Source organism: Heterocephalus glaber, unplaced genomic scaffold (genome assembly GCF_053883595.1).
Source record: "Heterocephalus glaber isolate CG9 unplaced genomic scaffold, H.glaber_assembly_v1.0 deba00000621, whole genome shotgun sequence".
NCBI lineage: Eukaryota > Metazoa > Chordata > Mammalia > Rodentia > Bathyergidae > Heterocephalus > Heterocephalus glaber.
This window is the reverse complement of record NW_028258153.1, coordinates 32,947,573-32,963,472: the sequence shown is the minus strand read 5'-3', so window position 1 is coordinate 32,963,472 and position 15,900 is coordinate 32,947,573. Positions and strand designations below refer to the sequence as shown.

The following is a 15,900-nucleotide window of genomic DNA, read 5'->3' as shown; positions in this document are numbered from 1 at the left end:
CTGATTTTTGTAGATTGAGCTTGTTTGTTTTGTTTTTGTCCTTTTTTTGGTACTGGGGATCAAACTCAGGACCTTGTGCTTGCAAGGCAGGCATGGTGCCACTGAGCTAAATCTCAGCCCTTTTTTGTAGATTGATCTTATATCTGAAGCCTTACTAAACTCTCTTATTAGTTATAGAAGCTTTTATCTTTTTGGCAGATTCTATAACGTTTTCTACATAAATGACTTAGACATTTGTGAATAAAGCCAGTTTTACCACTTCCTTTCCAATGTTTGAATTTTTTATAAAGTGTTGGCTTACAATTGCTAAGAATGAAAATTCTAGTCTTAAATTTTATACAAAGACTAAATATATTTGAGTGTTATTAAACATTCCTGTTCCATATTAAAAATATATTTCTGAAGATTATAAAATGGTGTTTATCTACAATCTGGATGGATTCCATTTCTTGGACTTCTCTTACTATATTGGATAGAAAATCCAGCAAAATGAACAGAAGTGGTGTGAACAAACATTGCAATGTTTGTGATCTTAAGGCAAAAACATATGTCACCACTAAATATTATGTTAGCTGTAAGTTTTTCATAAATGACAATTACCCATGGAATAAGTTCCATGTTACTCCTAGTGGAGTGGTTAGTTCAGGAGAGTTCTTATGGGGAATGGATGTTGGCCTCTGCACAGAGGCTATCTCAGGGAAAACTGACAGCAAGGGGACCTGAGCAGGAGGCCACAGAAAAAGGGTGGCCAGGCAAGGAAGAAGGAGCGCACTGAAGAAAACTGTCTCAGCTGCAGGTTTCCAACAGGTAGTGGAAACGACACCAGCACTCTCTGTGGCAGGATCCAGGAAAGCCTCACTGGGTGAATCTTGATTATACTCCTGCAGTCACCTGCAGAGGTTTTTTTCCTTTTCCATACTACCTTTACAGGGACTGCACCAGACTGGCAGGTCACAATGCTGCTTTTACACCAACAGTGCCTAATAGTTATTTCTCGGCTACACCATGTGCAGGATCCAGTCAAGTTATTCTTCTTGTGTCTTACTTCCTCAACACTGATGCTATTTCATAGTTACTTTTATATGATACAATCACACCCCCTGCCCAATAAAGAAAATTGTAAAAATAGTGAATAATAAAACAAGAGGGCTGGAAAATGGATTGTGGGTGATCTCGGTTACATAGCACCTCAGCAGACTGGTGGAAAGAGCTCTCCCAAGTTAATTGCCAAAAATCAGCATGGTGAGGCCTACTAAGGGGTCAGCCGACTACACCTGAGGGTCCAAGTCCAGCCTCCTTCTTTTTAAATTTAGATATGGTCTTGCTAAATTATTAAGTTACCCAGGTTGGGTTTGAACCTGTGATCCTCCTGCTTCAGCCTCCCGGAGCATTGGGATTATAGGCATGGTCCACCATGCCCAGCTTGGCCCACTGTCTTTACTGCAATGATTGTTTTATTGGAGCACAGCCACAGTAGTTTACCTATCACTTATGGCTGATACCATGGTACAAAGTAGTGCCAAATAACTATTCAGAGAATAGTCAGAGAATGGAACTAGTCAGAGAATGGATAGTTATAAAGCCTGAAGTATTTATATCTAGCCTTTCATAGAAAAGTTTGCTCAAGATGGGTCTAGAAATAAATATATGAAAAGTTCTTTGATTTTGACAGAAAAAGTTAAAATTATGATTTGGCAGTAACACTATAGTATAGCCTATATCAGTGATATTTCTCAAAGACTTCCTACTGAGGCATACAAGCAATTATAAACAAATATTGCCTTTTCAAAGGCAAAAACTTAGTCACTACTAACATTGAAATTCTGTTTCATTCTAGAAATTGGTGAAAAATAAGATGAAGTTTGCGTTTTTGTTTTGCTTTTTTCTGCTTATTTTTCAAACTGACTTTGGACAAAATGAAGAAATTCCTAAGAAACAAATGAAGAAGACATATCACAGAAGACTGAAGAAAAATTCCTCACTTAACCATAGGTCAAACAGACAGCATGGAATTCAGCAAACAACTGCTACACCAATGGCGAGATTTCCCATCGTTAACTTTGATTACAGCTTGGAGGAAAAGTTTGAATCCTTTCTAAGTCTTCCTGAAGTAGAATCAAGCTACAATGTGTTACCAGGTAAAAGAATGGTAGGAGAGAAGAGAGAGGGTTGGGGAAGCAGACAGAGAATGAGGGCCTCCACATTATTATATTACCTTTTGTTTTAATCTACAAATTAAAAAATATCATTTCAGGAATATATTGATACAAAATGATTAGAAAAATAAAAAATACTTATCCTACCACTGTATTTATAAAATCATAGTTATCATTTTTGTTTCTTTCTAGTATGTTTATTATCTATATAGTTGTAATCATAATACATGTTATATACATATTAATTTACAAAGTGCTTCTTCATTTATGACAGATCATTTAGAATAGAAATTACTCAGATGACTTTAAGAACACATGGCTATTAAATATTTTCAAACAGAGTTTTTTCAAACATGAACGGAGTGAAAGCCACTAAATTTATTTGATGTAAACTACACTATGGATTTTTAAAACTTGAAGAGTTAAATGAATATACGAATAAATATTCATATTTATTTAGGGGGTTTTATTTAGAGGGTTTATTTATTTTTGTTTTGGGTACCGAGTTTGAACTCAAGGCCTTGCATGTCCTATGCAAGCACTCCAACACTAAACTACATCCTCAGCCTTTTAAAACTTTTTAAAAAATTTGAGACAGGGTCTTATTAAAGTAGCTGAGGCTAGACTTGAACCTGTGATTCTTCTGTTTCAGTCTCCGGAGTAGCTGGGATTACAGGTGTGTGCCACTATGTCCAATTAAAAACTAGTATTCAATGATCCATTTTTTTCCAAGTTTAGAAGAAAAAGTATTTTAGGTATGTTACCATTAAATAAAACATTGAAAAGACAAAAAATATTATCATATATTTTTCTAGGCCTCATTGTCTCAATAAAGCCAAATGCTTCTAAACTATTATTTCCACAAAGTTAACAGTAATAACACACAATTACTGTGAAAGTAGGCAATTCAAACTATACAAAATATGAGTAGGGAAAAAAGAGTTAGAGAAATCAATTACAATGATTATTACAGTACAGTATAATAACAGTATATCCATAACTCCTAAAGATAAATGTTAAAATCAATTTTCTTATTCAAGTCAAAAGATATGCAAGGCATAATAATAGCAGATTAAAAGGCTAAAAGTAGTACACATGGTATGATCTCATGTCTATTTTAATCACTTAGCAGTCCAATTATTTAAATACAAGATGACCAAAACTTGCACATTTTTTGTTAATTTTTTTTTTTTTTTGGTACCGGGGATCGAACTTGGGTCCTTGTGCTTGCAAAACAGGCAGTGGAACCATTGAGCTAAATCCCCAGCCATTTTGTTAATTTTTATGATATCACAGGAAATAAAAAAGTGACAATTTTATAAAATTTATTCAATAATTTTTCTGTGTGTCATATATCTTAAAACATTCAACACAAAATGCAGCATTATAATCTGGACAGTAGGATCTAGTATCTTTCCAAATACTTTTTGTATTATTGTCTTTTTTTGAACAACAGATTTTATGCTGTTGTGTTGGACTTTCCTTTTTTTTGTTTTGTGGTATATCTTCAATAAAATATCTAATGGTGAAGAAGATGATGGATGTCCTGCTTGGTGTTTTGCTATCTTGTATTTTTCAATTATTTGGTGAATTTCTTTTAGTTTTGTTTCTTCTTTCAGGTTCTATCATTTCTGTATTATGAATAGTTGACAATAAGGAGATGTCTTTTTTGTCTTTCCATTTCATAACAGACTTTTCTTCTCTGATACGCTAAAATTTCTTCCTTTTTCCAGTTTTTTCTTTTGCAGATTTTTTTGCATTTCCTTCCTATTCAGTCTCAGTGTCCCAAATGTATCCATTTTATATTGTAAAACAATACCATTGAGTTCTGGATAAGTATAAAAATTATATCTAATGTAATTACAGTAAGTTTTTATAGATTGTAGCACAAAATTAGTTTATTTTCCACAAATAAATGTGAATTAGTAAAATAAAGAAAGAATATAAATAGTAAAATAAAAAAGGAAATAACCAGGACTTATTATTAGATTTCACTAGAAACAAACAACAAAGCCAAATACAATGTTCTAAATTAAAAGGTATGCAAACAATAGTTGACATAAAACAAATAAACATATGAGTCTATATTGTGCAAACAAGAACCAAACTGGTTGAAATGACACCTGCCCGAACAATGCTTGGGATAAACTGTTAAGCACTTAAAATTCCTATTTTTATTCAATTTTTTGTTTGATATAAATTCTTGCTATGTTGATCAGGCTAACTTCCAACTCTTGGGCTCCAGTAATCCTCCTGCCTTAGCCTCCCAAATAGCTGGGACTACAGGCGCATGCTACTGTGCTGGTTTAAAAAAAAAAAACGTAATACAGGTGATTGTCCATTTAAAAAAGTGTAGCAGATGTATACTAAACATTTTTAAATGGTTCAAATTTTTTCCAGTGTTCTTAAAGTACTTCTTTTTATTGTATTACCACATATAACATAAAATTTAACATTTCAAATATACAATTCAGTGGCAGTTAATACATTCACAATTATGCAATGACCACCACTAAGTAGTTCCTGAACATTTTCATCACCTCAAAGGGAAATCCTGTACAAAACTCATTTTTCTCTATCTCCAACCTTAACAGACCTTAATCTGTTCTTTGTCTCTATAAACTTGCCTGTTCTGGAAAATTTCATGTAAATGGAATCACATAAAATGTAGCTTTGTGCTCTGGCTTCATTCATGAGCATGTGTCCAACATTTATCCATGGTTAGCCTGCATCACCCTTCTTTCCTTTTTAGGTGGAGTAACATTCCCTTGTATATACAGATCACATTTTGTTTATCTATTCGTCACTTTATGATAGGCATTTAGTTTGTTTCCACCTTTTAGGTATTGTATGTAATCCAACCATGAATATTTGTGTACAAATTTTATTTGAACATGTTTTCAATTCTTTTATGTATAAACCTAGGAGTACAACTTCTAGGACATATTGTAATCCTATAATTTTTTTCTCTTTGATTATGTGTATGAAATGATATTTCATTGTGCTTTTGATTTCCATGTCCCTAGTGACTAATGATGTTGCGCATCTTTTCATGACTTGTGGGTCTTCTTTGGAAAAATGTCTATTCAAGTCCTTTGTCCATTTTTGTTTCGTATTGCTTGTAGCATCTTGCTTGTAGCCAGGATGGCCTCAAACTTGCAATCCTCCTGCCTCAGCTGCCCAAGTGCTAGGATTCTAGGCATGCCTGGACTGCCCATTTTATAATTGGATTGTCCTTTTGTTGCTGAGCTGTGAGAGTTCTTATGTATGTCTTAGATATTAGACACTAATCAGATATATGATTTGCAAAATTTTTTCTCATTGTGTATGTTGCCTTTTCACTCTCTTGACAACAGCCTTCGATGCACTATACTTTAAATTTTAATGAAGTCTAATTCATCTTTTTCTCTTATTGCTTGTGCTTTAGGTGTCATATTTAAGAATCCATTGTCAATTACAAGATCATGGAGATTTACTCATATGTCTTCTAAGAGTTTTTCAGTCTTAAGCTTTTACATTTAGGGATTTGAACCATTTTGAGTTAATTTCTATATTTGATATAGTAAGGTAGGAGTTCAACTTCATTCTTTTGCATGCGGGTATCCAGTTGTCTCAACATTTGTTGAAGAGTCTTTTCTTTCTTGACTGAATGGTCTTGCCACACTTCTTGAAAATATGTCTCAACTTACTTTATTCATGCTGGCATAAGCTGATTAGAATGGCTTTGTGGCAAACCTTTTGTAGTGTTTTGAAATCTGTAAGTGTGAGACCTCAAACTTTGTTCTTTTTTCTCAACATTGTTTTTTGCTACTTGGGATCCCTTATGATTTTATAAGAATTTGAGGGTCAGCATTTCCACTTCTGGAAAACCAACCAACCAACCAACCAATCAACCACTGCTGAAATTTTGATAGGGTATAGGTAGAGTGGGTAAGTACATGAGGTATGTCTAGTCCATGGCACATCTGGGTTGCCTGGCCCACACCGAGTGAATAGGAATTGTCTTGGGCTGCATATAATATAGTTAATATATAAGTAACAAAGCTTCCTTTAATTAAATGTTTTATTATAACACAGGTGTATCAAACCTACATGTGCACTATGTACTGCATCGTGCACTTTGTAGGTAACTGTTATGGTCTGTGAATTGTATTTTAATAACATAGTAATTCAAAAAAGCGCTGCAGTGTCTAAGAAATCCATGGAAGTCTGCTATCTATCTGACTTTTCCCCCTGTGTACAGCAATAAGAGTAGATGCTGTGCTGGTTTTCAGTGCTATTCTAGCTCTCTGAGGGTGTGAGGAAACTACACTGCTTTTGTTAGGTGTAGCCAGACAGTCTGTTTTGGGTTATATAGTTAGACACTTTTAGAACTCAAGTTGCAATCTGCAACCTCCCATTCTCACCACTGTGGCAATTAGTGCAGGTGCTTAAGGAAGCCTCTTGTCCATTACCAAGTGACTAAAATGAGCCAAGGCCCTGTGTGCCCACACTGGACACTCAGTTGAATGAGAGAACTAAAATTTGGGGGTGGCTTGTTTTATTGTGTGACTCAGCCTATCCTGACAGACAGATGCAAGATGAATATGCAATCCGAAGTCCAGATATCATCAGGAGGTCACTGTCAAGAGCTTAGCGAGAGGAGCTGAAAAGAGAGTCAGTGGAAAGCATTTCCAGGGGCTATGTTTGTAGGATATTTTTACTCTGTGTATAAACACACAGGATTCTATTCTTGCGCAGTTATATCAGTCTGACTTTATATAGCATTTAATTCTATTCAGAGATGCGGGCAACTGAATAAGTAATTTAAATGTCTATTATTGTGTTCTTCTAGGAAAGAAGGGACAATGCTTGGTGAAGGGCATGACCATGTACAACAAAGCGGTATGGTCTCCTGACCCCTGTACCACCTGCCTCTGCTCAGATGGAAGAGTGCTTTGTGATGAAACCATGTGTCAACCCCAGACATGTACCTACACGGTTACACCTGAAGGAGAATGCTGCCCAGTCTGCACTGATACTGGTACAGACATGTAGCCAAAACAAAACACCATGTGTGATTTAGTCAATTCCTTTGTTTCTGTTTTGTCGCTACTTTAAGGTATAAACTATAATAGCCTAATTATCAAGCACAATGCTGATAAACAGAAATACTCGGGGCAGTATATGGTAGAGTATAGAAATAATAGATTGTGGCCTTAAAGTTCTAGCTCTATCAGAATGAGTAAATGTGGACCAGACCACATTCCACATGTGACCCTTAGCTTTGGAGATAGCAATAAGATTTCTACAACAGACCCTGAGTTATTATGAATTAAGGGCTATGTTTTGGTCTGTACATGCATTATTTCATTTAACCCAAATCACCTTGGGTCCAGTTATCTGATGTCATAAGAACAAAGGAGGAGTGATTTATAACTGGATAGAATGCAGCTTCAACCTTCCTGGCTACTCCCAAGCATTCAAAGGTACCAGAGCAATCCACAGCATGGCCTCAGTAACTCTGGGGACGTACAGAAGTATGGCGAGAGCACTGTGTTCTAGTGTGGCCCTCCTGTGTTCAAGTCACAGTATGAACTTTGTTGGATGCTCCCTGACCTCTTCTTCCTTGAGGCTTGTACCTAGCCAAGTTGGGGGGGGGGGGCTTGAGAGGGAAGCCCAGGCCTCATATATGAAGAGGCCAAATATAAAAAGAGCTTAAAAAAAAAAAAAAGCTTAGCCAGTTACTTATGAAAACAAGTAAACACTTGTTAAATAATTTGACAGGCAGGGATAGGGACAATTTCTTTTGTCTATAACCAAGGTAGATTGCTCTCACACATAGATGATCACGGGGTAGTTATTTAGCAAAGTCTCCTGCCAAGAAGAACTTTAGAATCTTTAAGAATTGTGTTTTGCTTCATACTATCAATTATTTCACTGAAACATGCTTTTTGAAAAATGTTAGAAAAGTGTTCAATGAAATTGATCACTTAGAGTGAAATACAAGATTTATAAGACAAGATCCAGAAATTCTTAGACATTTTTCAAGACACTTACATATTCTTGAAATGTTGTAATTATCTTGGAAAAATAAACTTGGAATATACGGGAAGGATTTTAAATGTTTCAATATGATAGCTTTAGTTTCCTTTGACCAATTTTTTCCTATTCTCTTTTCTGCATGTTTTGTGAAAGATGTGAAAAAACCCCAGACTTTATAATATATACTGAACTGACATCACAAGTAATTTCTTCAAATAATTATATTTCCTGAGAGCAGTTTATACATAACATTAAATGAAAATAGAAAGGTGATTAAATGAATTTATAAATTTTGATGGAGGAAAACTTGTGCACTGTAAGCTCAGTTTTCCTTAGAACTCTTCACTCAGAGGGTGAGGCTGAATTAATTAATATTTTAGGGGTTTTTTGAGACAGGGTCTTGCTATGTAATTCAGGCTGGCCTTGAACTCACTATGTGGCCCAGGCTGGCCTCAAACTTGCAGTGATCCTCTGCATCAGTCTCCCAAGTCCTGGGATTACAGGCATGTTCCACCATGCCCAGTTTACAGCCATCTGCTTCTAAGCATATGGTATTGGCCCATCTACCACTTATCTCCTTCTGATTCTCTTGCCTCAGCCTCCCAAGTGCTGGGATTACAGGCAGGTGCCACCACAACCAGGTGAGACTGAATTTAGACTTATATCGTCTTCCCTATGTTCTGCCACAGATATAAAGCTATATGTAAATATAGATTGGCTTTCTATAATTATCTGTTCTGTTCCCAGCATCATGGAATGATGAACAGCACTCCAGTGCATGTGTCTACAGAAAAGCAACAGCACTTAGGTCCGGCATACTATGCATAAAGCTCAGGTAGCAAAACCGATTTAAGAAGGGAATTCATCAGAGAAAAAGAGAACTTTATAATTCTATGTTAGGAGCCATTCTACATAATTTTGGGGAAAAATCATTTCACAATTAAATTATGATTAGGCCTAGTCTTCTTGCCTACAGGCTGGCTATGTCATGCTGAAATATAAATCCATGTTTGCCTCCGGTCACAGCTAAGACCTCAATGGTCCTGTGATGCTGTGACACTCAAGGGCAACATTACAGCAGCTGAAGACATCCTGGTTCTTTGAGAACCAAGTAGTAAGAGAAAGGTTTCACCCGGGGAGGGATAAATTCCTTATCAGCTTAATTCATCCCACCTACTGTAAGAACATCTTTATTCATATTACTGTCCTAATCAACATAAGATCCTCATCAGCATAAGAGCCTCACGTCATAGGATTACTGCCACCCTCCGAGATATCTGATGCTTCCTTCAATTATAAGATCCTTGTCAATTTAGGATTATCACCACCCTCTGAGTCATCTGTTATTCCCTATGAATGCAATAAATAGTGGCAAGCTCGGGTGCCTTCATCTTTAATGCCTAGAGCAGCACTGATCAGGGCCAGAATCCAGCTTCTTCTCTAAGTCTTGTTTTCTGTCTTAATTCTTTACTTCACCTGTGCTGTCCTGGCTTACAGGAGACCAGAACCCACTGAAGGGGTACAGGTAATGTCCCCTTTCCCTGTTCCCTACAATTCTGACTTCAGAGTATGTCATCAGGCCCCTGGAGCTGAGAAAAATGAATAAAAATAATAAATCTATAAACAAAAGCAGTTTCATTACCATACTGTACACCTGTTTTAACTTTTCATACCTAAAGACAGTCTCTAAATTCTTATATAAAAAATAAGCCAAGTCGGGTGCAGTGGCACATATCTGTAATTCCAGTGGTTGGGAAGCTGAGGCAGGAAGATTGTCACGAGTTCGAGGGCAGCCTGCATTACATAGTGAGTTCTGGGCCAGCCTAAACTACACAGTGAGACCATGTCTCAAAAAACCAAAACCAAACCAAAACCAAAACAAAACAAAAAGACCCAAATAAATGGAACAGTATCTATTATAAAGGTATCACATCTGATGATATCACAAGCTCATGATAAGACTGTTTTTCATTTTGCATCATGTAGCAATGTTATTCCCTCCTTAGTCCCAAGGCAGCATTATATTCTAGCAAAAATACATGTTATTTAGTGCAAAAACTAGCAATAGGGCAGAGAGGCATGAAAAATTATCTATAACAGATCTTATAAAACAGAAATAGTTATGAATAAAACTTTTCAAGAAAAAAATTGAAGATGCATTTCATCTTTAAATGGCACTCAAACACCTGGAGGGAATAATATTCACTAACCTTGTTTCATTATGATTTTTCCTCTTATTAACACCACCAACTTGCCCCTGCTACCTCCTTCCCTGCATGGTCATTAATCTCTTATTCCCTAGTCAATGATAGCATGTTAAATGGTAGAACTGAATTTTCTGGTGATTCTTCAGAACAAAGAGAACCTACCAATGTACATCTTAAGCAACTGCCACCTCTTCAGGTGGAAATGGACCAAGTATTTGGAAAAGAGGCACTTCAATCTGAGGAGGATGAAGAAGAATCTAAAGAAGATATAAAGTACAAGAAAGAGACCGCTGGACATAGAGATCAGGGCAAACCTCACAGTGAGGGAGAGCGCAGAAGAGAGAGAAAGCAAAGACCTGGCAAGATCGGGAGGCTGGCACATCAACAGCCACGCTGTGGAAGAGGAAAGGAGGAGGAGGATGAAGAGGAGGAAGGGGAAGAAGAAGAGACTGTAAGAGGAGATGTGTTCCGAATGCCCTGCCAGCTCCCCATCCCTGCTCCCCCCAGAGGCAGGCCTCGCTTGCCCAGTGGCTGCTCCTTGTCCTATAGGACCATCAGCTGCATCCATGCTGCCCTCACCCAGATCCCACCACTGATGGCCCCAGAGATAACGAGTCTGAAGCTCGTGGGTGAGAAATGTTGACTTCTGTTTTATTTTGTGCTTTAGATATAAACGTGACTCTCACTGCTCTATGAATGCTATGTTTCAATTTCACAATACAGACTAATTTAATCGTCTTCATATATATGAACTCTATAGAAGAGAGAAGCTTACTGCAAATGGCTGTTAGGTGTAAAGCAACCTCCAAACTAGATGTTTCCCCATGTACCTTTTAAAAAGTCAGCTTTAATGGGCTATAATTTGTATACAGTAAAACAGATTTTTAGTGTATAGTTCTGAGTTTTGATAAATACATACAGCTGTACACACACTATCATCTTCAAGATATAGAACATTTTAATCACTCCCCAAAGTTCTTCATTCCCTACCTTCCCTAGCCCTTGGCCATGACAGAAAAGTTTTCTATTCCTATGCTTTTGTCTTTTTGAGAATGTCACATAAATGGAGTCACACAATATGGAGCTTTTCTGGGTGGGTGTCTATTGCTTTTGAGAGTCCTATGTTTGTTTTGGATATGTCAGTTCATTTTTATCGCTAGGTAGTGTCCTGTTGTATGAAAGGCCAGTTACGAGTGAGAAGATATCTGGCTTGTTTTCCACTGGGAGGCGAATGTGTACAAAGTTGCTATAAACATCCTCATACAAATGTCTGTGTGGACCTATGACCTCATTTCTCCAGGATTATGCCCAGGGGTGGAACTGCAGAGTGAGATGGGAAATTACATGTTTAACTTTGTAGTGACCACCCAACAGTTCTCCGAGGTGGCTCACCATTGCCCTTGGCAGTGTTGGGGAGTTCCCATAGCTCTCGTCACCTGCTAGCACTTTATAGCTGTTTCCTCCTCTCTTCAGCCATCTCAGTAGGAATATGGTTTCCAGACCTTTTGTTTATGTCTCTGTAAGGCCACCTGGGAGGGTTCCGAGTGGAGGGACAGCAGGATAAGGTATGAGGGGCTGGCTAGTGGTAGTATAGCAGGGTGGGCTTGAGGACAGGGATTACATACTCCAGCAGGAATGGCCATCTGCAGTGGGATGCTGCTAGTGTCAAGTGTACTAGAAGCTTCCATGGCTTTCCTAACAGAGCCTTTCATCCCACTTTCATATCACCTAATGAATTTCTCTCATGCCCAGCAAGTTACTCACCCCTACCCTATAGCCTGCCAAGAATGCTCTACCTTAAGAAAACTAAATGTGTTTGGGAAGGATAAACAACCCATGTTGGGCTATAATGTCTTTGTTTTATAAGAAGGTTGCTACATTTTTTCCCTGGTATTGGGGATCAAACCCAAGGGTCTCAGGTGGAAGTCAAATTTATAATCCTCCTGCCTCAGCCTCTCTCAGTATGGGGATTACAGGTGTGCATCACCATGCCTGGAGTGTGTGTGTCTTGGGGGTGGTACTAGGTCTTAGAATCCATGGCCTTCATGTAGAACTATATCCTTTGCCCTTTTGAGACAGGTTGTCACTAAGTTGTTAAATTGATCAGGGTGGGCTTGAATTTATGATCTTCCTGCCTTGGCGTCCTAGTGTTGAGATTACATACTCGGCACTCTATGGTTTTTATAGTATGTATTATTTCTAGAAAGGTTATTTTCCGTGTCTAAAATCATTTTTTAAAAATCATTTCATAGTGTACTTAAAGTATCAAAACACAAAAGGTCCCGAGTTCGATCCCTGCTACCAAAAAAAGTGTCAAAACAAAAACAAAATTTTTTTTTGGTTTTTTTGAAACAGGGTCTCATTGTGTAGTTCAGTCTTGAACTTGTGGTGATTCTCCTGCCTGATCTCCAGAGTGCTTGGATTACAGATGTGCACCACGATGCCTGGAGAAACAAAAATTCTTAAAATTGAAACACAGAGAACTTTGTAGATTTGTTATACCTCTCTGAGAAAAGAGAGATATAATGTTAGACCTGGGGGGTAGTGTCTGAGAGATGATCTTCCCAAGTTTCTTACACAGAGAAGGAAGCATGCTCAGAGGAAGGGAGTGATTTGCCAGTAATTTCTTGGATAAAGAACATCACGCTCCCATTCCAGGGAAATAGCAATGGAAAAATATGAAGAACAAAATCAGTTTCTGTATAATCTTGCAGAAAAACTTTTTTTGCTGATGTATAATGTTTCTAGTACTGTCCAGCAGACTGCATTCTGGCTGTTTAAGCAGCTTCATCTGAAACATGAGGTACAGATGAATCCTTAGAAAATTTTGACTATGATGGTCTAGTCCCAAGGTTATTTTTCAAACAAGCATTTCTTTATATATTTCCCGTCCTTGTTCTAAGTATTGTTTTATCCTTCAGACCAAGCTCTCTCTTGATATGCATGTGCACACCTATACACATGTATACAAGTATGTATATGTGCATATGTCTAACACAACTGCTGCGTATCCTAGGGAATTCTATCACTTCCATCCCGGATGAAGCATTTAATGGACTACCGAATCTGGAAAGGCTTGATCTGAGCAAAAATAATATCACTTCTTCAGCCATAGGTCCAAAAGCATTTAAGGTAACCACATACTCGAATTTGTACATAACAATCCATGTGAATGGCTTCACTATGACTTCCACTAGCTGTAGTCTGAAGTGGGGAAGGAAAAGCAAAAAGGTTTTAACTGACTTTTCTTCTGCGTTATGGAAGTTCCTTCTCTGATGTCCCTAAACTATGTTCAAGTTTCTCTTAAACATAATTTGTTTTACATGTTTTTAGTCTCACCTTACATGTACCAACCTAAATGGATCTGTGACATAATTAATGCTTTCAATTTATAGATTGCTTTTGTCCCAGGTAGCTGAAAACATTGAAATCTAACATCTTAGCATATGAAGCTTTATCTAGGAATAAAGTAGGGCTTATATGAAATCCCTATGAGCATTTTCAGGCCAGCAGGACATTGCTGTCTTATTTTTGGACAATGGCCAAAATCTAGTGGAAGATACTTTGGCAACAGGTTCTGGAAAAACAAACAGGTTACGATGAAAATCGGTATTCGGTGGGATGGGGAGGAGGGAAATAGAATGGATAGGAAATAATATAGAGTAGACTTTTGAAGGAAATAGATCTAACTAAAATTCTTTCTTAAAAAAGGAAAAGACAAGATCAAGGAATTTCACGGCAACAAAAATAGAAGATAGAGAAAGTTAAAGGCTTGTGTGTGTAAATGAAAATTCATGCCAGGGATTTAGCTCAGTGGTTCTGACGCCTGCCTTGCAAGCACAAGGTCCAGAGTTCGATCCCTGGTACCAAAAAAAAAAAAAAAAAAAAAAATTCATAAATGTGTGTGCCTTAAGAGCCATAAGTAAAACACTATATCTCATTAGCTTAAACTTTGTTCCTTTGGATGGCTTTCTGGGTCTTCTGACAAATCTCACACATATCACTGTCCTCTTGCATTCTCAGCTCCTGGTTCTCCCCTGGAGTCTGAGCAGACAGATAATATGGCTCCCCGTACCTGCTTCATGCTGTCCCTCTTTCTGACTGAGCAACAGCTGGCAATAGAAGTCATACATATCCTGTATTTGGTCACAAGAAAAACACTGTAGCAGATTACCTCCTTTTCTGGCTTGGGGATTCTCTTGTTCTATTGTAAATCTGAAACTAGAATACGATCACTGGAGACGTGTATCATTCCATGTGGCTTCACTAAAGCCTGCTCAATTTGAGTTCTCCATTTTTGTTGCTGCAAGCCAGGTTTGCCCAACAAACATGCAACTATAAATGGGGAAATACACTTTTGCAGGTAGTCAGTTGTTTGAGTACCACATATGAATAGCTTGTGATATTTACAGCACGTTTTGAAAATTAACAGTAATTTGTGTTACATTATGACCCTTTTACTCATATGTGTACATATGAAATAGTTTAAAAAATATAAATTAAAAACCATCATCTTAACTCTAAGCACTTATGACAGATTCAGATTAATGCATGATTTAATGAAATTTCTATCTATTGCTATGAAGGTGAAAACCTCAGACCTAGGAAAATATGACTGATCCATTATTTATAGTAGCTTTCCTTTTTTCTTGTTTTTTTCTTTTCTCAGTTTGTGTTTTCTTCTCTAACTTTCTAAAGCTGCAATATAAATATGGATGAGTGGAATATAAAAAGTCCTCAAACATAGTTTGCTGCAAATGCATGAGAATAAAAGCTATTATCGAGATAATATTTACTTGGTAGGGAGAGTAATGCTATGTGGCCTGGACATTACTAAACCAAGAGACATGGAAGTTTGTGAAACTTTTAGTGCTACCTCAGAGTGCCCATTGTGTGGCTGTATATGTGAAGAAATAAAAATGGTAATTTTTTAAAAAGTTAAATTTATTGGTATATTTTAGGTTTACAATATAATGACATTCATCATTGGAAATTGGCACCTTAACATAATCTCTCTTGGTCCTTATTTTTCCCTCTTCCCTGCCTTCCCTATTTACAAATACTTTGTTTCCATTTTTTCATTTTCTCATATTAATTCCATTCCTTTCTTTCCTTTCCCCTACCCCGCCCACTTCCCCTTCCCCTTTGACCCTTTTCTTCCTATTTCACATTATCTATTATACCTTTTAGTCCTTATTTACACTTTCAGTTTCTCACAATAGAGAAACTATTCAGTATTTACACGTGTGTCCTATTTATTTCACTTAAGAGTATCACCTCAATGTGCATCCATTTACCTATAAATGTCTCTAATGTCTCATTTTTTATGGCTGAGTAGTACTCCATTTTATATTTTAAAAAAACACATTTTCTTTATCCAGTCTCCAGTTGATGGGAATTTGGGCTGTTTCCAAGTTTTGGCTATTATAAACTGTGCTGCTATGAACATGGGTGCACATATATCACTGTGGTATGATTCTTTTAATTCTTTGGGGAAGATACCCAGCAGTGGA

The 15,900-nt window shown here is 37.1% G+C and overlaps 2 protein-coding genes across 4 annotated transcripts in view; one reads left to right on the top strand and one right to left on the bottom strand.

The window, feature by feature from the left end:
* The window catches only part of Cenpp (centromere protein P), a 200,818-nt gene that overhangs the window by 68,252 nt on the left and 116,666 nt on the right, over positions 1 to 15,900 (bottom strand). The gene's annotated exons all lie outside the window — the stretch shown is intronic.
* Ecm2 (extracellular matrix protein 2) overlaps positions 1 to 15,900 on the top strand; it is a 44,958-nt gene that overhangs the window by 8,432 nt on the left and 20,626 nt on the right. For all 3 annotated transcript variants that reach the window (XM_013067568.3, XM_004870079.4, XM_087206348.1), the window contains exons 2-5: positions 1,838 to 2,138; positions 6,991 to 7,179; positions 10,534 to 11,016; positions 13,404 to 13,519. In XM_013067568.3, coding sequence (XP_012923022.1) covers positions 1,856 to 2,138; positions 6,991 to 7,179; positions 10,534 to 11,016; positions 13,404 to 13,519 — 1,071 coding nt within the window. In that variant the 5' untranslated portion in view covers positions 1,838 to 1,855. The remainder of the gene's footprint in view (positions 1 to 1,837; positions 2,139 to 6,990; positions 7,180 to 10,533; positions 11,017 to 13,403; positions 13,520 to 15,900) is intronic.